Source organism: Lissotriton vulgaris, chromosome 6 (assembly GCF_964263255.1).
Source record: "Lissotriton vulgaris chromosome 6, aLisVul1.2, whole genome shotgun sequence".
Taxonomy (NCBI): Eukaryota; Metazoa; Chordata; class Amphibia; order Caudata; family Salamandridae; genus Lissotriton; species Lissotriton vulgaris.
In genome coordinates this window covers 1055942734-1055965503 of record NC_141694.1, presented here as the reverse complement: position 1 = coordinate 1055965503, position 22770 = coordinate 1055942734, and the positions used below count along the sequence as shown (strand labels likewise).

At 46.5% G+C, this 22770-nt stretch overlaps 1 protein-coding gene across 1 annotated transcript in view; it reads right to left on the bottom strand.

Annotated features, from left to right (window-relative positions):
* Nucleotides 1-22770, bottom strand: part of LOC147708404 (E3 ubiquitin-protein ligase PHF7-like) — a 2104679-nt gene that overhangs the window by 853477 nt on the left and 1228432 nt on the right. The window contains exon 7 of the mRNA XM_086925340.1: nucleotides 11077-11236. Coding sequence (XP_086781466.1) covers nucleotides 11077-11236 — 160 coding nt within the window. The remainder of the gene's footprint in view (nucleotides 1-11076; nucleotides 11237-22770) is intronic.

The following is a 22770-nucleotide window of genomic DNA, read 5'->3' as shown; positions in this document are numbered from 1 at the left end:
ACACATCGTATGTGGAATTATAAGGTACAAGGTTGACACTATCAATTCTTTATTTTGTGGTATACTATATCAGTTAATTGTGTTGTATAGTCAGCACCTATCCCCCTTCCTTGTCGGTCTTCCATCGTTCTCATTTGCCTAATAGTCAGTGGACCTTATCTGGAAGTTTTTAGAAATCACCAGAGATCCCTGAGGGTCTTAACGCTACCATACACATGTGATATGACCAGTATCATAGGACATAGTCATTTAGTGGCTACATCCTGTATGAGCATGTATATTTCGTGTTCCATCCTCTAAAACTATAACCTCTGCAGTGCCATCCACATGTCAAGAGCAAATTGTTGAGCCTATGTGTTTTAAAATAGATGAATAATTTGGTATGATTACCCGTTAATAATGTTAATTTTATCTATAGGATTCCCTCAATCAAAAACTATTCCGTAAACGCATCACTAATGTATGAAGATTCCCCTTGGGTGTTTTTGCTGCATGGATAGATTTCTACCGTTGTGAGTATACCCTTGTCAATTGAGCACTGTTGTTAAAGGTCTGTTATGCCATTTCTCTTACAAACAGTTTTTTTTAAAAACAATCCGTAACCTAGGCATACCTATATATCCTTATTGTGTGCTAACAACTCCAAAGACTCAGTCTGAAATTTATGAATTTAGAAGTGATTCTACTTCAGTCTACAAAAAGAAACCTGAGTGTATTCCTCTTCATTGTAAGAGGGTGCCCTCATAAACCAAGGTGCGTTAGTCTTAGTTAAGTCAGATACTGTACAATCGTCAGACATTATGTGGCTTATCAAAGGCCTTGAGTGTACATAACAATGGTCATGGTCAGTCTTTAAGTTAGGAATTATGTTTTTAAATATGTTAGTAATAATAAATGAATAGGTTGTTGTTATAAATTCTATGAATGCTCAGATAACATAGATATTCTTTTATAACTGTGTTTCAGGAATTAAATTGTGTCTCCTGAAGAAGGCGGTCCCCTGCCGAAACGCGCGTCGAGTTCTTATGCTTGTTTTATTATTGTTGTGATTACCTGTATGCCTTTGTTAATATATTCCTTTATTTTGTGTATTATGAATTTTATGTTAATCCTTTATGATTATTGTATGTAATTTTGACAAAGATATTTTAATACCCATCATATTGTTTTGACTTTTGGTCATTTCTAATATGATTTTTAAATATACTGAATAAAAATATACTTTTTATATAACTTTGCCAATCCTTTCCTACTGCTCCTTCTTGATAACTGGCCTGACCTATCTGTACACTTACATACCTAGACGTCCTAGGAATTTTTTTGCATCTGTTGCTACCCTGCCCTAGGAGTCTATAGATTGTCACTACCCAGGGGGTCCTTGCTATTCTCAGTTTTTTTCCCACGTTGTGTCATTCTGGGACCCCATGTCCAGAGCTTAGGGGTCAAGGTATTCATATCCTGACCCATTTTCTTTTTTTAAAACGTTTTATGTGGGACTCAGCTGAGGCCGAATCCCAAGATGGCTGCCAACACTTCTTGGTTGAAGTGTTGGCAGCTAATCAGATTTCAGCACGGGGACTATAGGATCCTTAGAGGATCGGTGTCCCTATATACACAAATTTGGATTTCTTTTAATAAGTCAAAAACTACTGAACAGATTTACACCAAATAACAAACAGTGTTCTTCCTGCACCAAGACCAATCTCTGCCAAATTTGGTGTACTTCCGTACAGCGGTTCCGCTGTAGTCATGGTCTAAAGCCTCTATGTAAATTACCATGGAAAAAACACTTTTTTGAACCCCCTTTTTCTAGGCCCCTGCCTGACGGATAGCTCCAAAACTTCCTGTGCACAACAAAAATCACTGTGGCACTTTTTTGGGGGAACATTTTGTGAAGATTCATCAAACAATATCAAAGATATAGGCAAGTCAAAAAACGTTTTTCCTGTGGAAAGAGGGTCCTAACTATAACACCCTACCAAAACAATGGACTCGCCTCCAAAATAAGGGCAGCACAACAATTAGTCTATACCGTTAATGGCTGACTTTGTTTTTGTTTGTCTTACAAGGAAAAAAAAAAGAAAGAACTGGGTTTACTCCACATGCAAGAAATCAGTTTCTCTCTGAAGCTCTCACCCATCAAGATAATTTGTTGAGTTAGTTCTGGTGTGCTGGCCAGTACATAGTGACCACTACATTGAGTTACTAAGTAACTGGCCACTACATAGTGGTCACTACATAGTAATTTCCACTCCTACACTATAAAAGTGCCCGTAAATAGTATAAAAAGTTTAAACAACCTTTCTGGCCAACCTGTACATATTAATATAGGGCAAGAATAGAGGTGAGGAGGCCTGGAGGCAGTGGACAGGCCAGTGTTGGCGTCATCTAAGTGTTGTCGCAGTGGCGTGGAGCTGGACCCCTGGCGGCACAGTCTTCGCAGTGGTGGGCACTGAACAAGTTAGAGGCTTGATTGGGCCTGTGGGGACCGGGGGCGGATGCCCCTGGCCGGGATCGGTGGGCTGGGGCCGGAGGTGCTGAGCTCACCGTTGCCACTTTGATCCGAATAGTCGAGTTGGAGTTCCCCCAGCCACAGGAAGACACTAGCCGCGCGGGCTGGGGGGCGGACGCTCCGGGGATCCCCGCGTGCCTTTCGTCGCTCGAGCGGCCCTGACGGCTGGGCAGAGGGGACACCACCTGTTCACCATGCGGCCGAAGGGAGGTGCGTCCACTCAGACTAACAAACTGGACAAATACGCGGTGCCGCTGGGCCAGGCCTCGACTCGAGTGGCTGGTGTGGACCAGGCAGGCCAAGTGGAACCATCCTTAACGACAATAATGGCCGCGATTCAAACACTAGGCACAAACCTCTAAACCAAAATGGATAAAATCTCCATCGAGGTAAACCTGCTGCGCACAGACCTGAATAAGACCACGGATAGATCGAAGTCAAATGAGACGGACATCAAAGCATTGCAGACTTCTGAAAAACGACTGGAAGGTCGGATCAATTAGCTAGTGCACCAGCATCGCCAAATGGCCCTCCGCCTCGAGGACCAGGAAGGGCGGGCCCGAAGAAGCAACATCCGAGTGGTAGGTGTGCCGGAGGGAACGGAAGTGCCAAGTGTGGAACTGTTTCTTGAGGATCTGATCCTCCAACTTTTGAAGCCTAAAAGCTTGTCAAAAACATTCACGATTGAACGGGCCCACTGCGCACCGGTCCCCAAACCCAAGCCAGGGGCGCCACCCAAAACGATCATTGCCAAGATACTGAACTATAGAGATCTGGATGCTATCCTCCAAGTAGCAAGACAAAAGGGCGACCTGCAGTACGAAGGGGCCACCATCCGTTTCTTTCCAGACTTCACCCTACAGGTCCAGCAGGAACGTCGCTCCTTCCTGGGGGTGAAGGCGGCGCTACGAGACCGGGGCATAAAATACATGATGTGTTTTCCCGGCCAAGCTAAAGATCATCGTGGGAAGCAAGTCACTTTTCTTCACTACTCCGGAGGCGGTCCAAGAATGGCTTGACACGGCGGCGCCGGCGGCCCAGGAGCAGCAGGACCAGGGTACATTGAGAGAGGTTCGGGGCCCATCCCCCGGGTCAGCGGCGGACAAGTCGGAAGTGGACACACGAAGCCAGCAATCATGGCGCTCCAGATCAGCTAGTCCCAGATGGGATTCAGGCCAAGACGCGGCTGCACGCTGAGGACCTTAATTGTGGACCGTACCCTGCTGAACTGTAACGTATACTGCATCTGTGATGTTTACGACCTTTGATTAATGTGGGGAAGGTCATTATTTTGCCAAATAACTACGGGACCTCGCTGTTGGTTAGTGGTGCTACATGACCGAAGGGACTTTCTAGTCTGGGGGCAGTAGAGGCACGGCGGCCGGAGTCGGAGCCGGCACACGTTCTCCCTAACAGAGGTATCCCGGGAGGGGAGGTTCTTCACTCCTGGGTCAGGTTGGGCGACAGGCGCTCTGCTAATTGGGGCAGTGGGTAGTTTTGAACCTACAGAGCAGGGAGCAGGGAGGGGGGGTTGTTTTGAAGGGGATCCATGGGTCCAGTTGGGCTAGGAAGGGATGAGGGTGCGAGGAGGTGTGGGGGGGAGGGAAAGGGGAGTGGAGCCGGAGGGAGAGGGGACGAGGGAAGGGGGCGGGGCGGGAAGGTGTGGGGAGTTAGAGAAGGGGGGGAATGTTTGTTTGGTCACAAATGAGAGGTCCTCAGCAGATCTGGTGGGCAGCGGTACAAAGGTCCGCGCCGGCTGTGAACGATGGCTATGGCTAAGAAATGGGACAACAGCCTCAAGATACTCAGTTAGAATGTCAATGGGCTCGGGGATAAACTTAAATGCACCATGGTGCTTCAGTTCATCAAGCACAACCAGCCTAACGAGGTGCTATTACAAGAGACTCATCTGTTGGGTAATGCCTGTCACGCTCTGAATAGGTATGGCTATGCTTTGGTAACTCACTCTGGTTTCACCACTGGGTCCCGGGGTGTGGGCATCCTTCTTCGACGCACCTTCCCCTTCCTTCCCGACCACACAGACACAGACCCGCAGGGCCGATTTGCCACAATCTCGGGTAAGTGGGAGGGGCGCAGTCTGACTCTAATATCCACATATGTCCCTCCAGGTCTCCAGTCCCAGGCATACACTGACCTTGGTAAACTCCTCCTATCCCTCCTGGACGGACAGTTGTTCATAGGGGGGGACTTCAATGCAGTAGTTTTCGGTACGCTAGACAGACACCCACCCAGGGAGATTCCTAGGGGACAGAGATGGTTGGGAGATTTCCTAGAGACGTTTGGCCTCACAGACATAAGGCGTCTGACACACCCCACCGACACACAATACACTTATTTTTCGGGCCTGCACCACACCTTCTCCCGCCTAGACCACATCCTTACTCCTCTACACCAAGATACGACAGTGCGCGCAGCCACACACCTGGCGAGAGGTATCTCTGACCACTCGCCGGTTATGGCCCACCTAACTGTGGGTAACAGGCGGGAGGGGTGCGTGGCACCGATTAATGCCTGGTACCTCCGCAATGAAGACCTATGCAAGGCGCTGACCCTTTCAATAACAAATTACTTTGAAAGCAACGACGGTTCAGTGGCGTTGGCGATTACACTGTGGGAGGCCTTTAAAACGGTCCTCAGAGGGGAGGCCCTGTCGGCGATTGCGGGCCGGCGAAAAGAAAGGGAGGCACAACTCGTGGCAATCGAGGCAGACCTGGGGGCGCTGGAGGTGGTGGCGCGTACTGAGGACACGCCCGGGGCGCGTCATCAGCTGTCCCTCAAGACAGCGGAATATCAGGTGATGGTGTTGGAAACAGCGAGGAAGATGGCTGCCTCCAGAGAGGGCAGGATATATGACTAGGGAGACAAGGCGGGTAAGCTCCTGGCATGGCTGGACAAAAAACAACAGGCAAACAAGGTAGTGGCTGAAATCCGCACACTGGATGGCTCTGTGGTGACAGAACCACATGACATAGTCACAGAATTTGCTCGTCACTATCGGGCTGTCTATAGCAGGGGGTCTGACCGGCCGCACTACTAGCTGACCTTAGGATGCCTGCCCTCTCTGACGTGGAACGCGATGTACTGGAAGCACCGCTCGCTGCGGCAGAGTTTGAACGTGCCATCAGGGATCTCCGTCCTGGGAAGGCGCTTGGGCCGAACGGCCTCCCGATTGAGCTTTACAAGCTCAAGCCGGATGGCATTAGCTCTTATCTCAAGAATATGTTTGGAGAAAGCAAGTCCAAAGGGATCCTACCCCGCGACCAAAGGCTAGCAACCATCGTAGCAATTCCTAAGGAAGGGAAGCCTAGGGAGCTGTGCGCCTCGTGCAGGCCTATCTCCCTGCTAAACGCAGAACCAAAAATACTGGCGAAAGTCCTTGCTAATAGGCTTCAGCCGGTCCTCAACTCCCTGGTGCATCCGGACCAATTCGGATTTATGCCCCATCGTGACACGGCACTTAATCTCCGGCGGTTGAATGGGGTACTAGGGAGAAGCCACACGATAGGTGAAGATGCAGTGGTGGTGTCTCTTGACGCTACAATGGCCTTCGATACCCTCAAATGGCCATACATGATGGCGGTCCTTCGCAAACTGGGCTTTGGCCCAAGTTTTATCTCTTGGGTGCGGCTCCTTTATTCCAAACCGCTTGCCCAGGTGGTAGTGAACAACAAGGACTCAGAGGCCTTCACCCTGAAGAGGGGGACCCGCCAGGGGTGCCCACTCTCGCCCCTTCTGCTTGCCCTTTCCCTTGAGCCGCTGGCCACCTGGATCAGGCAGGATGTCTCCCTTAAAGGACTACGATGGGCTGAGGGCTGGGAGGACAAGATCTCCCTGTACGCAGACTACATCCTTCTCTATCTCTCGAGACCCCGGAAGTCTTTGATTGTGGCTTTGGATATTTTTACAAGCTTTGGCAAAAACTCTGGCTACAGCATCAACTGGAGTAAATCCCTGTTATACGTCCTTAGTGGTGCCACTCCACACTTCCACGTGACTGTCCCATAAAGGTGGTCACTGAGGGCTTCACATATCTGGGCATGTTTGTGTCGAAAGACAAGACCGCCATGTATGATAAAAAATTGCTCCCGCCCCTCACGAGGCTTCGGCACGAATCGGCTGCCTGGCAGAAGCTCCCGGTCTCCCTGTTGGGCCGGGCAGCACTATTTAAAATAATGGCGCTACCCCGCTTTCTTTATGCCTTGCCGAACTACCCTGACTTGATTCCCTCCTCATATTTCAAGGCTTTTGAGGCGGCGCAGAGACACCTCTTGTGATCCGGCTCACCCAGAATAGCTCTGCAAAAGCTGACGCTGGGGTGGTACGACGAAGGGATTGCCCTGCCTGACATACGTAGATTCTACTGGGCCGCACATTTATCTGCCATTAACCAGGGCACATATTGCGACGGTAACGACCCAGGATATGGCATGGATAGGTGGCTCCTGCCGGGGGGGAATTTTGAAGCAGCGCTGTACTCCCGTCCAGGCAAACATGCACTTACTGGGCCGACTCTCCACACAGTGCAGCTGTGGCACATTCTTCAACGACACATGGGTTGGGACAACAGACTCACCCTGGCCACTCCCCTCTGGGTTTCGGAACGGCTTGGCCTCTTGGGCCGTACGAAAAGGTTTCAGAACTGGGACCCTATCGGTATCTCCCAGATAGGGGATTTATGGGACTCTAACGGGGTCAAGTCATTTCCCTCCCTACAGACGAGACACGAGCTAGTAGACACTGAGTACTTTCGATACCTCCAAGTCCGTCACTCACTGCAGAAAAATATCCCACAGGGCACTGTCCCCCCACAGGCATCCCCCCTCGAGGATAGGTTGTTAGATGGGCACATCCAGGAACATGCAATCTCACTTGTTTACAAGAAGTTGATAAATAATCTTCCTGATCTGCTTTACGACCTTAAGAGACGATGGGAGGCTGATGGGCTGGAAATTGATGAGGAAGAGTGGAGGTTTGCGCTAGCCTCCCCTAAGGAGGTGGCCATCTCGTCTAGGCTGTGGCTCATCCAGCTTAAAATCCTGCATCGAGTGTACATATCGAATACGAGGCTAAAAAGGATGGGCAGAAGCGAGAGTGATAAATGCAGAAGGGGGTGCGGAATGACTGGCTCCTTCTTCCATATGTTATGGGAGTGCCCAGTGTTGCAGGCCTACTGGGTGAAGGTGGTGCGCTGTATGCGGGTTGTTTGGGGGAAGGAGTTGCGCCCGGGGGTGAAGCGCTGCATTCTAAACATATGGGAGCCAACTGACTTACCAGCTAGAGGCAGGCTCTGGGTAATGCTCGGCCAAATGGTGGCCAAGCGTAACATTGCAAGACTCTGGGAGGCAGCCACGCCACCACGTCTCTCTGAATGGAAACGGGATATGGACTGGTGCATGTTACAAGAGAAGACGGTGTATGTAGCCTGAGGGTGCCCCCGCAAATGGGGGGAAATATGGGACAATTGGAACGAATATAGAGGTCACATCTGCAAGCCCCCCCAGACTAGGAGACAGGTACTTGAGGCTGAAGACTAATGACTGTGATTTATTTATCCTTTGCCACGATGATGATGTAACATTGGACCCCCTGTAAGATCTGCTGTATACATGAAAAACCTTGAAATGTGACCTTGTTGGCCGTTGTTTGGTCTTAAATTCAATAAAAAGATTTTTATGAAAAAAATATATAGGGCAAGAATCTCTACTGCTCAAAATCAATCAAAAGAAATGTCAAACTTGTTGATGAACTCTCCTTTCTTCACCCTTTCAACCCAAATCACACAATCATTCAGTGATGGCTTGGCTCCTTTCTTATTTCTAAACTCTCCAGAGCAACACAATGCATCCCCATTGGGCTCACCAACTCAACCGTGTTTTCTCTTGATGTCTTTTATCCTCCTTCAGTTACCCTTTGGTCACACTTCTCCCTTCTTACTTAGGACATCTTAGACTCTCTCCTTAACAATGCAAAGCAGGATTCCCTATTGACCTCATACCAGATTTTTACCCTCTCCTAATGGAAGGTTTTCTTGTCTTCCATCTTTTTGACATACTGAACTCCTCTTTAAAAACAAGCTAATTTGCTATGGCCTTTGAGCAAGGTATTGTAATTCCCATTCATCCTAACTTGGACCTGACTTGTGAAACTAGTTACTGTCTGATCACTCTTCTTCCTGCAGTACCCAAACTCCTAAAATAACGTACCCCAAAAACGTTGTATATTCCTTTAATCTAACATTCTTGATAATACATAGATGGGCTTTTGTCCCAAGATTGACACAGTGCTTGCCATAAGGCTGATCTGGATCACCTACATCTTGTGACCGAAGTCAGCAGTGTCAACAACTTGATTTTATTGGAGCGTTCAGTACTAGTTGACATTTTCAATTATACTCTTTTGCTCTAGGAACACCAGGCATCTGGTATAGGAGGCCCAGTACGTAATCCATTTGTTCTTTTCTTTCTAGCGGGTCTCAAAAAGTGACTCTACAGTCTTTCACTCCTCTATCTACTTTGATCTCTTGTGGTGTGCCATAGGGTTCAGCCCTTTTTTTCTTGGTTAGATCTTATGGCAAACCGATTTACTCTTATGACACCCACCTCATCTTTTGAATTTCTGGAAGGTCTCCTGGAGATTCCGTACTCGAAGACTGTCACCTGGAGATCACAAGATGAATGTGCAACTACTGGCTTTAATGCAGTGAAAGCAAAGATCTTGATTTTTGGGGGTGTTGCTGATCCACTGAACCCATTATTGTGGCTGTCTGACTTTGGTCCCTACCCTTCCGCTGTTTCAGTTGTTATAAGTCTTGAACTCAAAACTGACTCCTCTCTACAACTTGGCTCTAAAGTGAACAGTGTAATCTCATCATGCACCATCAGATGCGTAAACAAACAAACACTCATTGTGGGAGACATTCTTTGAAAACTAATCCCACTGACTTAGCATAATCCCCTCCCACGTTTCTTTCCACCAAAAACTAAAAACACACTTATTTCCCAAACCATGCCGATTTTTTGTTGTTGCAGTTATTTGCGGCCCATCCTTACAGGCGGAGGGGCCATACCCCCAACTCCCCCTTTTTTGAAGACATTGAGAGCATATGTCAGGCCGTTCAAAGATCAGGCTGACAGACACTCTTTATGTTCGGGTCAGGCAGCCAGGAGCTGTACATGTGCTAAATGCGCAGGCGCTCAGCTGCCGGATCTAAACTTTGCCGGAATGAAGATGTCACTGCTCCTATGTGTGTGACCTCTTCTGCCTGGCAAAGCGTTTGGAAGACAACCCCCTCATGAAGAGAGGGAAAGTCACTGATAGCCTTGGACCTGTGCGCTTCAGTGTTAAGCCCTGAAGTATCCAAGGCAGAGTGTCCATCACTGAAATGTCACCACAGAGTGGCCCTATCCCACCTTTCTCATCCCAATCTCATTGGCGGGCCTAAGGTCAACCAGTGAGAGGAGGTGGCAGTCCCAATCCTCCTGAAATCTCCGAGGCTTCCCTCCATACTCCAGAGACACAGCTGGTAAGTTTTGTGTTTTTATGATGTTCGGAGCATGTGTTTACGCATGAATGTATGTGTATTTGTGAGTGAGTGTTGTGAATGGGTGTTTGTGTGCGTGCGTGAATGCATTGGTGTGAGTGTGTATGTGCGAGTGTGTGCCCTGCCCACCTCTCCTCCCTGCTCAAATGAATAGCCACCACTGAGTTGACTTCCTTCTGCAGTCATGAACCTTCACAGCCAGGAGGTCCTACTGCGTTTAATGAATTCCACCTTACAAATTATTCCTAATAGCCAAGACAAAGAAGACTCAGCCGGCTGAGCAGCCATATGCTACACTCTCAACATGACAAGATAGGCTCTCTTTGCATACGCAACTTCCAGGGCCTAATCACTATTCTCAAAACTATCTTTCTGCCTTGTGTCCAGGTGACAAAAGATCCCCACGCAATCATACGTGCAAGTTGAATGTCTCTTCCCTTCAACCAGGGCCCTTATCATTGCAGAGTGGTAGATCACTCGCCTCCATGCAAATATAATTTGTTGTTAGACCTCCACTATGCACCACAGGCTTTCCATCACTAGCATGGGTAGGTCAAAGGACTGAGTTATGTTCGGGGCATGGAAGCACCATCGTAATTACATTAAATTTGGCATTACCCACACAAAAACGGTGCCCTGTAATCAGTTTGAACAGAATAATACAATTTTGTGGTATCTGGGAAGGAACACTCCTAGAGAATGAATGACATCCTGTAGCCCAATTGGTCATACTGTATCTCTTTCTCAGCTTTGAAGACGGATTTAAAGCCACTCCATTGGCTCATACACTGGAAATGAACATACTCGTGAATGAGGAAGATATGGAGAAAAGAAAGACAGAAGAGAAAATGTGCATCTAAAATTCAATTGCTATTGCTCCAAAAGAACATGTGAATATATGTTTTACTATTATGACTAACTTGTTACGTGTAGTAGAAAAAAACAATGTACATGGTGCTAATGCAAGGATAGAAAGGGAAAACAAGAGACAAAATATACGTACTTGCAGACACAGTCTGTGGAACCATGTTTGTTTACAGCAGGGACTTTTAAGCACAGAGAAGTTAGGCTTCGGTATGATACTTTCCAAGCAAACTGGACATTTAGCTTTACCCTTCGTTGGAGGGATTTTTTGAGTTGGAGCATGTTCCCAGCAGTAAGACCTAAAGAGATGTTAGTTTAGTTTAAGTTTATTGTAACAAGTTCATAAAATGTACTGCTAAACAGAGCTCACACACAAAAAAAACAACGCATTAATCTAAATAATAGCAAAAAAATGCCTAAACACGGCAGCTAAGAAAGATATAAGAAACATACCTACAACAGATTATAATCGCTCTACGATCCAAAAGAACAGAAGCGAAACAGTAATGACTAATCACCTCTTGCGAGTACAATCTAATTTAATAGTTAAAAGTAAATGAGGAACAGGCAAACCCAAAAATGTCACTACTACAACATACCCAGCATTGACATTGTCCCTCAGCCATACAAGTAAAGCCATGTTCATTGTTCATGTCCCTCCATAGCAAAAGTAAGTGTTTTAGACACATTTCCTTAGCCCCATTTTAGGGGAAATACAAAAGCCATTTGTTAATGAAGCATTATCTAGACAACATTCTTCTCAAATGTTTGCAGTTTCAACCAAAGACCATTTGCGGCTCTATATAGGTCGTAGAGCATTGTTATTATCTTTCAAGACAATTTGTATATTATTAATCATCCTAGTATAACAGCATAAAAAGTTGTCCCTCACATCGAACACAGTGAAAGAAGGGTAAAACTTAACAATGGCAGAACAAATATCTCATTGTTAAATGATTATAATGAGACATGGCAAGGTCATGTTAACAGTGCAGATTACAAACAGATCATTTACATTCAGTTACCAATTATGCTCCCAACACTGGCCAAGGCAGTCATTCATTATTCATTAAGAGGGTTGTTTGTCTCCCATCTCCACATACCATCCTCCCCAGATAAGGTGAGCACCTATGGAGGACAGGCTCACCATCCAGCCATTCAAGTCCCAGGCTTGCGCCAAGTTATGTCCAAAGACTGTCTCCCCTTTCAGCTTGACCTCTTCTAATGGTGCGTGACTTAAACTCAGAAGGCTGTGAACAGGTGAGTTATGGCTTTCCTTCTTTCTACTAACTTAAGGATAACTCGCTGCACATGGTGGGTTTGTGTTGTCCAAGTCTTCACCACTCCAGGTGTTTCTGCACTACAATGATGTCGTGACCCGACAGATAGGACAATAGAACAGGAGGACACTAGGACCCTGTGGGTCATGAGGGAGGTGACCAGGTCACCGGACACCACATCCAGTTAGGGACAGGAAGGGGACAGAGAAGCCAGGACTGACCAGAGGACGGACGTGCTGTGACATGCTACCAGATAAGAAATAAAGAAGTGTTTCCACACTAACCTGTTGTCCTGTTTGGTGTGCCGACTGCCCCACCAGCAGGACATAACATCTGGCGAGGAGTGCGGGATCCGACTCCAGTGTGCAGGAATCGCGATTTGAAAACCAGGAGCCCACCCTGGATCGCGTCGTGGTCAAGAGGAAGAGGGAAGAGTGAAGCGCCATCGAGAAGTAAGCAGCGACGTGGGAGCCCACCCGACCGCCGCGAATGAAGAAGCAACGAAGCCGGTAAGCGCCAGACAAAGATCGCGAGCTTCGAAGAATTAAAAAGCCAGTGCAAGCTCTCGCGAGAGTCTCGGCGGCCATATTGGGGCCAGGCGCGAGGGCCAATAGGAACGAAGAATCAGCGCGGGGGCCATCTTGAAGTCAGGCTGCATTGCGATTGGCTGCGAAGTCCCGCAAGAAGACGACGGCCATCTTAGAGTCAGGCTTTTAAGCCAATAGGAGCCAAGAACGAGCGCGACGGCCATTTTGAGGCCAGGCACAGCGCGAAGAAAAAGGAAATTTGCCCAAAAAGTGAAGAAAACACTGGCAAACACAACAAAAATGAGTGTAAAGACTGGATTAAAGGAAAATGAAGAAATAAAGAGCAAATAAAGACCGCTAAAGAGACAAAGAAGGGTGAAAGAATAGAGACAACAAAATACAAAAAAAAAAAAGAAAAGGGACAAAAGACCACAAAAGAGAAAAGAAGACAAAGGCAAAAAGAAGTGAAAAGAAAGAAAAGAGACAGTAAAAGAATAAAGAGGAAAAGACAAAGAAAAGCAGAACAACAAGGAAAGAAAAAAAAAGAATTAGAAGATAACACACAAAGAAGTGACAGAACAAAAAGAGAAAAGAGCATAGGAACGCAAGAAGGCAAGAATGGCAGACCCAAAGCCCAGCGCACAATACAGAAGGCCTTAGCCGTTCAACTTATCGGAGCAAATAGGAATAAGGTGGGAAAAGTGGATCAGGCGGTTTGAGAGATATATGGAAGCAACAGATGTAACAGACGGAAAGAGATTAGGATTACTACTGAACTTAGCAGGGGATGACGTCGAAGAACTTCTGGTGACACTGCCTAACGAAGAAACAAAGACATATGAGAAATTAAAGTAATGCCTAACGGCCAAATTTGACCCACAACGGAATGTTGACTTCGAACGATATACATTTACTATTGCGTGTCAATAAGTAGACGAAACGCTAGATGACTTCGCGACAAGGCTGAGGAAACTGGTGACACATTGTGAGTTCGACAAATTCGATAACGAACAAGCAATAAGGCTACGGATCATAGAAGGCTGTCGTGACACAGGATTCAGGGCAAGAATACTAAAAGAACCGACCTCATTGGAGAACATCCTGTCACTAGCGAGAGCAGAGGCGAGAGCAACGGAACATGCCAAGGAAATGGAAAGAGGGAAGAACATTGAAATTGAAAACGCACACCTCATGACAAACAAATATCGCACAGGCCGGTGGAAGAATGACTGGAGGGAGCAAAAAGAGAGGAGACAACCTGAAGGAACATGCTACAGGTGCGGAATGGAATTTCCACACAGAGGCCCGTGCCCAGCGTTTGTCCAGATGTGCAAAAGATGTAATGGAAGAAATCACTACGCCAGTATGTGCCAAGGCATGCAATTCAGAGACGACAGAGGAAGAACAGGAAGACAGCAAGAGTCGACAACAAGACACGTCAGGTATGTCAACAGAGAAAGGAGAAGTTCATCACGAGGGTCAGGCGAAGAAGAGGAAGAAGAGAAAGTGGAAAGACTATACCACATGTCGGAGGTTCACACAGAACTGAGTGGGGGAGATGAAAAAGGAGAAACAACACACCGTACAGGCAGAAGCACCCAGGAAAAGACGGACTTGGCAAAGATAAGAGTAGGAGCACATGAAGCGGAATTTGTACTGGACAGTGGTGCAACATGCAATGTCATGTGTGCATCAGAGTACGAGAAGATGGAAGCCAAGCCGACACTGAGAGCGTCCAAGGGGAAGATCTTCACCTGGGGGTCAAAGAAACAGGTAACAAACCTGGGAAAGTTCACAGAGGAACTGAGGTATAAAGACAAAAAGAACACAGAGGACATCCATGTGCTGAAAGGCGAAGTCCCAGGACCATGCCTGCTGAGCAACAGTACCGCCCAAACAATGGGTCTCATAACTATGACATATGACAAAAAAAAAAAATGAAAGACACACTGAGAGCAAGCAAAGGGAAGACGCAGGGACCAGAGAAAGAGAACGAAAAAAAATCACTGAGGGAACAAACAAAACAAGGGGCGGCCATAGAAAGAGAGGAGCCAATGGAGCCAATGGAGATAGTGTCAGATGGCCCACGACATTGGGCACACGGCAAGGAGCTAGAAGAAGACGAAGAGAGGCTGGCAAGCGGAGAGCAGAAGGAGGACAACTGACAAACAGAAGCAAAAGACGATGGCAGATGAAGAGAGGCTGGCAAGCGGAGAGCAGAAGGAGGACAATCGAGAAAAAGAAACAAAAGCTGATGGCAAAGAACAGCGACCGAGGGAGGAATGCAAGGGGACAAAGAGACTAAGTGATGAAAAGTAGGAGTCAGAGACTGGGGAGACGGGTCGACCAGACCTATGGACATCTCTCTCTCTCTCTCTATCTCTCTTTATCTCTCTCACTCTCATCACAACAATGAGTAAATGCTGTAAAGGGGTGAAATGACCAGTAGAACTGTACCATGAACATTTGTTTGCAACAAAGGGGGAGATGTCGTGACCCGACAGACAGGACAATAGAACAGGAGGACACTAGGACCCTGTGGGTCATGAGGGAGGTGACCAGGTCACCGGACACCACATCCGGTTAGGGACAGGAAGGGGACAGAGAAGCCAGGACTGACCAGAGGACGGACGTGCTGTGACATGCTCCCAGATAAGAAATAAAGAAGTGTTTCCACACTAACCTGTTGTCCTGTGTTTGGTGTGCCGACTGCCCCACCAGCAGGACACGACAAATAGCTCATCGGGAGATAGATGGCATCTCCAGAAGGCCAAGCAATTCTCAAAGCCGACATAGTTTTCAACAAATTGCCCTCATTATTGTATGAAACGGGGCAACAGGCATGATTTGTTCAATCAACTGTCAGGCACTGATTATAAGTTGTTGAAGACCTCTAGAATGTGAGGATACAGTAGCTGCTCATAAAATTCTGATGGGAGACCGAGAGCACCAGGGGTCTCTCCACTGGGTAATGTCCTACAAGACCTGGGTAATCTCAGTTTTCATGACAGTGCATGGAGCGTTTCCTGGTTCCCTGATAATAGGACCAGAATTGGTGTCATCATCATTAAAAATACTTTATTCGGCTCATAACAGAACATAAAAGTCACAGCAAAGATAAAATAACATGATGAAAGTTGTTACAAAAAGATAGCATACAATCTTTCTGTCAAGAGGACATTCTAATACACAAGAACACACTTGTGCAAAGATACATTGGGTACAGTTTTGCGTTAACTGCCCATGTCCACCCTTATATTAACAAACGGCAACAAAAACACATCTAGAATATAAGGTGTTAAAAATCACAAACATTTTTAAAGGGGGAATGCCTAACATATCTCAATTATCTCTCTGAAATAAAAATTATTCTGTATAAGTTGCAAACCGTGTTAAGATAAATAGCTTACAGGTCACTCATCATAATCACAGGGAATTGGGAAGAATATATCTAGTCTTTCCCTGCTGGCTCTCTCTTAAAAACTCTCCTTCAATAAAGTGCAAATCATGCTAAAGTATTATTTTTCTTCAAAAGAATTGATGTCATAGCCAGAAAGATCTCAAGAGCTGCAAGTTGTAATCGGGGATTACCAAAGTACAGTGAGAAGTGCACAAACATGTTACTATCATCATCTTGCGCATATTATATATGTATATGCGCATATTGTCTGTGTCACGAATGCTGTTTGCACTTGCATTTGACTGCCTGTTCTAAGCAGTAGGCCTAGTAGTCGTCCACACCAGTGTCCTTCTTCGTGCACATTTGCTGTGTATTTCCTATAGGGTAGACACCTCAACCTCTCTAACAAGACAGCGTGTTGTTCCCATGTGTGCTAAGAGAGGTGAAAAGGGAATGGACCTGCACAGCTCTCGTATCATGGCCTTTTAATGTTGTCTACAGAGTCATCACCTCCTTCACCAGGACTGCCTTCACCCTGCACATGATTTTAATGCACATTCCCCTAACCGTAACCTTAAAGGCGGCCAATTAAACACCAATATCACTCAAAGAGCCAGCATTTTCTACAAAATAGTTTATTTAATCTCCGATCGCTTCCAGGAACACCAGATCTTTCAAAGACTTCAGGCTGAAGCCTCCATGATGGTACACATGTATTACGTCTGCCACAGCCCAAGGATGACAGTAGGGTGGGTAAAATGATCAGATAATGTCATAGCCAGAGGATTATATTACAGGACATTCCTATTGAGTGTTCTGTACTGATAACATAAACCGATGCAGTATGTAAGTGATAAACTGGGGAAAAAGAAGAACTCCCTTTTGTTGGTGTGTGAGTTCTTCCCGATAATGTGCAAGTCACACCCGTACACCCACCACTCGACGGTATGAGCCACTTTGACAAAAGTCGACCCTAGGAGGGAAGCACTTTAGTCCTACATCAAGGACACAATTAAAATCAACCTGCAAATCACACAGAGGGAATTAACAGATATAGGTCCCATTATCAGCATAATGTCGGTTCACACAGTTATTGTCTTAGTAGTTGGGTCAGTGGACCCCTGAGTGGGGTCTACTGTGTCTATGTCAGTTTTTCTCGCCTTTCCAATTTCACTAAGAGGTTTTATCTTATTTATACGATTTTTCGGTCAGAATGTAAATATATATAATGACTGGTTTAATCACAAAGTAGCAAATCTGCACAGATATAAATATACTACTCTCTTGAATTCGCAAATATTAGCAGTAGCAGGCATGGAAAGCTGCACTAATATCCAGGTTTTCAGGCATATTACTGGCAATCAAATACTCAAAAGGAGATAGGAAGGGTGCTTCAAATAGTCTAACCATTGTCAATCCCTTGGGATTGTATTCCAAATCACAGTTTTTAGCTCACTGTGCCAGTCTAGACAGAGGGGAGGATTAACGTTTTGGCAGATGGAGTTAAGGCAGTCCTAGTGGTTTATGACTGTCACCCTGCTTTTAATCTGCCCTTCAAATTTAGAGATGTCCGCCAGCCCCGCAGACATCTCTATAATTTGGCAGGAACCGCTATCATGGTGGTTCCAGTTAGTGTAGGAAACGCTTGACGGAAGTCTCAGTCAAACTTAAATGCTGGCCATCAAACTTTCCCCAAGTTTTTTTATTTTTCAAAAACAAACTTTCAAAGTGTGAGGGTTATGTTTAGTTTTTTATTATGACTCACTGCCAGGATATATGGTGATGTACAATAAAAAAAGGGCCATCCAACTGTGCACTCTAAATAAGGCGGATGGCTGAATGGTTTATTTATGATGCAACTACTTTATTGCGCTGTTGAAGGAAGTTGTACACAGAAGAAGCAAATTTTACTCCATATGCATAAAACTCATGGTCCTTCTGACTCAGAATTGTGTGGGTAGAGCTTCAGCAGCCTTGGTTTGCTGTTGCAATGCAGTTTCTGCCCTCCAAACGCTAAATCAGCCCCAGACTCCCATTAAATGCAGAGAGATACCAGTCCTGCTTCTCATGGGAAAATTCCATCCTGAACCTTGGCATTCTCACCACTCACCTGCTGCCCACTGATTTTTTTATTGGGAAATTTTAGTTGCACACTTCCCCGAAACTCACTGACTAAGCTATGCCCCTGATGCTGCTCGAGAATAAGAGGAGAATTGTGAGCTATGTAGCTGGCTCTTCCATCTCTTCTGGAGTTTTTGTGGCTCCCCCTCTCTCGGATAAGTCTCTTGCTGCAAAGCAAAATGTCACCCTGCACATCATTATATACAACGTGTTGGGTTTCCGGTTCCCCCACCCTGCATGTAGGCATGTACTCTGTTTTCTTTAGCCAAGCATGTCATACCACCCATGTTCAAGTGAAGAACTTAAAATGCGTGTATCGCTGTGTTGTGATCATTATTGGGGGGTTTCGGGATAGGCGTGTTTTGGTACGGTAATATAGTAGAGCATGTGGGTTTCTGATTCCCAGGTAGCAGGAGGGAGACCCTTAGGCACTGTTCAAAATGTAACACATTCACCATGCCGCTATGATTCAAGGAAATGTTAGGGCAGATATTACCTTGAGAAACAATTTGAAACATGCTAAATCCATCCAGGGCAATGCAACAATGAGCTTTGCCCAAAACTATCTGTAAATGTATAACAAAAGGGAACCATGAAGCCAGTTAAAACTGTTGGAGGAGAGCAAGCAGAATATTAGCAAAACAATGAGAGCACGTATTGTGTGTTGGAGTGCATGGGCGCAGTTACTCATACAAATAGATCACGGTGACTTGTAACATACCAGTTCAAAGGAGTTCATCATCTGTAATGGGTTTAACGGAACATGGAAAAGGTGAATTAACCTTCTGAATCTTCCATAGTGGAGTCAGGTCTTGGGTACAACACAGAAGAGTCAGTGAAAGTCAATGGGTCGCACAGCACTCCACCCACCAGCGTGTATACCCCAGGAGCATCACGGTAAATGCAGTTCTTCCAAGCGAGTGCGCTTGTCGTAGAATTCGAAGTGTATAAGCAAAGTTGCAGCACCAACTCTGGACACCGGTGTTTCAGGATTATTTTCCTTCATCAGCAGAGTATAGGTAGTGTTCAGGGGTTTGCTGTGCAGGCTGCCAAATATTATCAGATCCGGTACCACTCACGGCGCGTAGGTGCGTTATCCGAGCTCGTTTACAAATGGTTCCCTCGAGCCATTGGGCTGACGAGCTCGGACAACGCACCTACGCGCCGTGAGTGGTACCAGACCTGTTAATATTTGGCAGCCTGCACAGCGAAACCCTGTAAAATACCTATACTCTGCTGATGAAGGAAAATAATCCTGAAACACCGGTGTCCAGAGTTGGTGCTGCAACTTTGCTTTGTACACTTCCAGATCTACGAAAGGTGTACACGCCTAGAAGAACTGCATCTACCGTGATGCTCTTGGGTTACACCCGCTGGTGGGTGGAGTAGTGTGCGACCCATGAACTTTTCATTTACAAATGGTTCCCTCGAGCCATTGGGCTGACGAGCTCGGACAACGCACCTACGCGCCGTGAGTGGTACCAGACCTGTTAATATTTGGCAGCCTGCACAGCGAAACCCTGTAAAATACCTATACTCTGCTGATGAAGGAAAATAATCCTGAAACACCGGTGTCCAGAGTTGGTGCTGCAACTTTGCTTTCTACACTTCCAGATCTACGAAAGGCGTACACGCCTAGAAGAACTGAATCTACCGTGATGCTCTTGGGTTACACCCGCTGGTGGGTGGAGTAGTGTGCGACCCATGAACTTTTCATTTACAAATGGTTCCCTCGAGCCATTGGGCTGACGAGCTCGGACAACGCACCTACGCGCCGTGAGTGGTACCAGACCTGTTAATATTTGGCAGCCTGCACAGCGAAACCCTGTAAAACACCTATACTCTGCTGATGAAGGAAAATAATCCTGAAACACCGGTGTCCAGAGTTGGTGCTGCAACTTTGCTTTCTACACTTCCAGATCTACGAAAGGCGTACACGCCTAGAAGAACTGCATCTACTGTGATGCTCTTGGGTTACACCCGCTGGTGGGTGGAGTAGTGTGCGACCCATGAACTTTACATTTACAAATGGTTCCCTCGAGCCATTGGGCTGACGAGCTCGGACAACGCACCTACGCGCCGTGAGTGGTACCAGACCTGTTAATATTTGGCAGCCTGCACAGCGAAATCCTGTAAAATACCTATACTCTGCTGATGAAGGAAAATAATCCTGAAACACTGGTGTCCAGAGTTGGTGCTGCAACTTTGCTTTCTACACTTCCAGATCTACGAAAGGCGTACACGCCTAGAAGAACTGCATCTACCTTGATGCTCTTGGGTTACACCCGCTGGTGGGTGGAGTAGTGTGCGACCCATGAACTTTTCATTTACAAATGGTTCCCTCGAGCCATTGGGCTGACGAGCTCGGACAACGCACCTACGCGCCGTGAGTGGTACCAGACCTTTTAATATTTGGCAGCCTGCACAGCGAAACCCTGTAAAATTCCTATACTCTGCTGATGAAGGAAAATAATCCTGAAACACTGGTGTCCAGAGTTGGTTCTGCAACTTTGCTTTCTACACTTCCAGATCTACGAAAGGCGTACACGCCTAGAAGAACTGCATCTACCGTGATGCTTTTGGGTTACACCCGCTGGTGGGTGGAGTAGTGTGCGACCCATGAACTTTACAGAAGAGTCAGTGATTTGACTGTGTAGCAACTGTGACTGCGCATCTTTCTGTGGACCCCACAGTACCTCCATTGCCTATCTCAGAGTCGGTTTCCAATGCAACTTACTCCATCTAGCGTTCCTCAGCTTGCAACTTTGCCACACAGACTGGAGCCATCCTTGGGGTTTGTGGCCTGGGGGTACAGCCTCTAGGTTTGCACCTTGCTTGTACCGACTCCCAGGTAGCAGCAGCATCTGTAAAGAAGGGAGTCTTTCCATGTGCCATGACCTTCGGTCTAGCAGGGAAGAGCAGCATGTAACTGATGTTCAGGTTCCATAAGTGGCTTTTTACTACAAGGTACAAATTATGTTACTGTTGAGACTGTCTGGGAGTAATCCGAAAAGATCATGATGATGGCGTTTTCGAATTCCATGGGGCAAGCCTTTTTTTTCACCGAGGAATTACGGGTTCTATAATTCAGTAAGTGGGCAATCACAAGCCTTTGTTGGCCTTCAAGGAGAGGGAGTGAAATTGGGTCCTCTAAGAGCTTCAGTTTTACAGATCCAGTCCTCCAAGAAGAGATTATTATTGGGGCCCTCCACAATGTTGTTGCGACTAAACCAGGAGCAGTTACTCCCTTAGGGCGCTGGGCCTTACCCCACTGACATTTTGGCCCCCTTTCACATGTGATTATGCACTACACTTATAAGAATTGAAAACAGCAGTTTTATTCAATTAGCACAAATCAGCCTTCAGCCGAGGGGCAGCGGAGGCTCTGAAGAGGGTGGGGCTTCAATTTGGTAGACACGCATCTGAAGCCACGAGTGCACGGCTGCTAGGGCACAAAGTGCGTATGTTGGGTTGGACGGCTGCCTTTCTCCAGCCAGCCCGACAAGTGCACTAGAGGCTTCTCTCTACTACACATTAGTGAGCAGGGGTTGCTCAAAGCCGCAGACCATCGTCTCCTAATGAGTGGTTAGTTTCCCCACTCAAGCCAATCCTGACTCTCCTCTCACACTGTGTAAAAGCAAGGGAGCAGCGCCTGGATTTGTTGAAAATTGCGTTTGCTGGGCCTAGTCTAGGCCTCTAGCGCAGAGTTTTTGCACGTGGCACCGCTGGTGTGGGAGGCTCTGCCCATGGAGCACGACCAATCACTGTAATGGCTTATCGTCTAAACCATTTCTCCCGTTGCTGGGCTGCTTGGTCAGCCTGTCTCTCCCTCTGCCTCCTCTAGGCGAGCGAGACTGATTCAGACAACCACCTGTGTCCTTACCTCATGCTGCTGTGACCAGGCAGGCTCGAGTCGACCCTTGCGTGTGATCAATCATCACAAAGTTTCGACTCCGGAGTCGAGTGGACAATATTACTTTGGTCACTAACAGCCAGCCAGTGCCGCATTTAAGCCTGTGCAAAAGTAGGTGGAACAATATAAATGATTGTGTAAAAATGAAATATATATTTTCTATATTATATATTATAAGGTAACAAACAAAGCCCCATGCCTCTAGTTATTATCATATAAACCTCATCCTCGAAATAAAACAGCTATCAACTGACCCGAGGTCGTATGATTTTGCGTCATATGCATAAGTAACTCAGATCCCCATTTGGCCTATCTGTAATAGAGGGTTAAATAAACCAGAATGCGCAATGCTCTGCTCAGTGGATTTTGTTTGGCAGATGTCTTCGAGGCAGTTAGTACATATGTGCACTACACACATCAATGTCGGGAGGCTGCTTGGTTGCATTTTCATTTATTTGGTGCATAAATGATAGCGCTGAACAAAAACAACCAAAGGGGTAGGAACACAGAGCACACAAGCAGCCAATGGGTAATATGTAAAAAAAAAAATTTTAAAAAGGCAGGTTGCAGTTTAGCACAATGATAGTGGTGC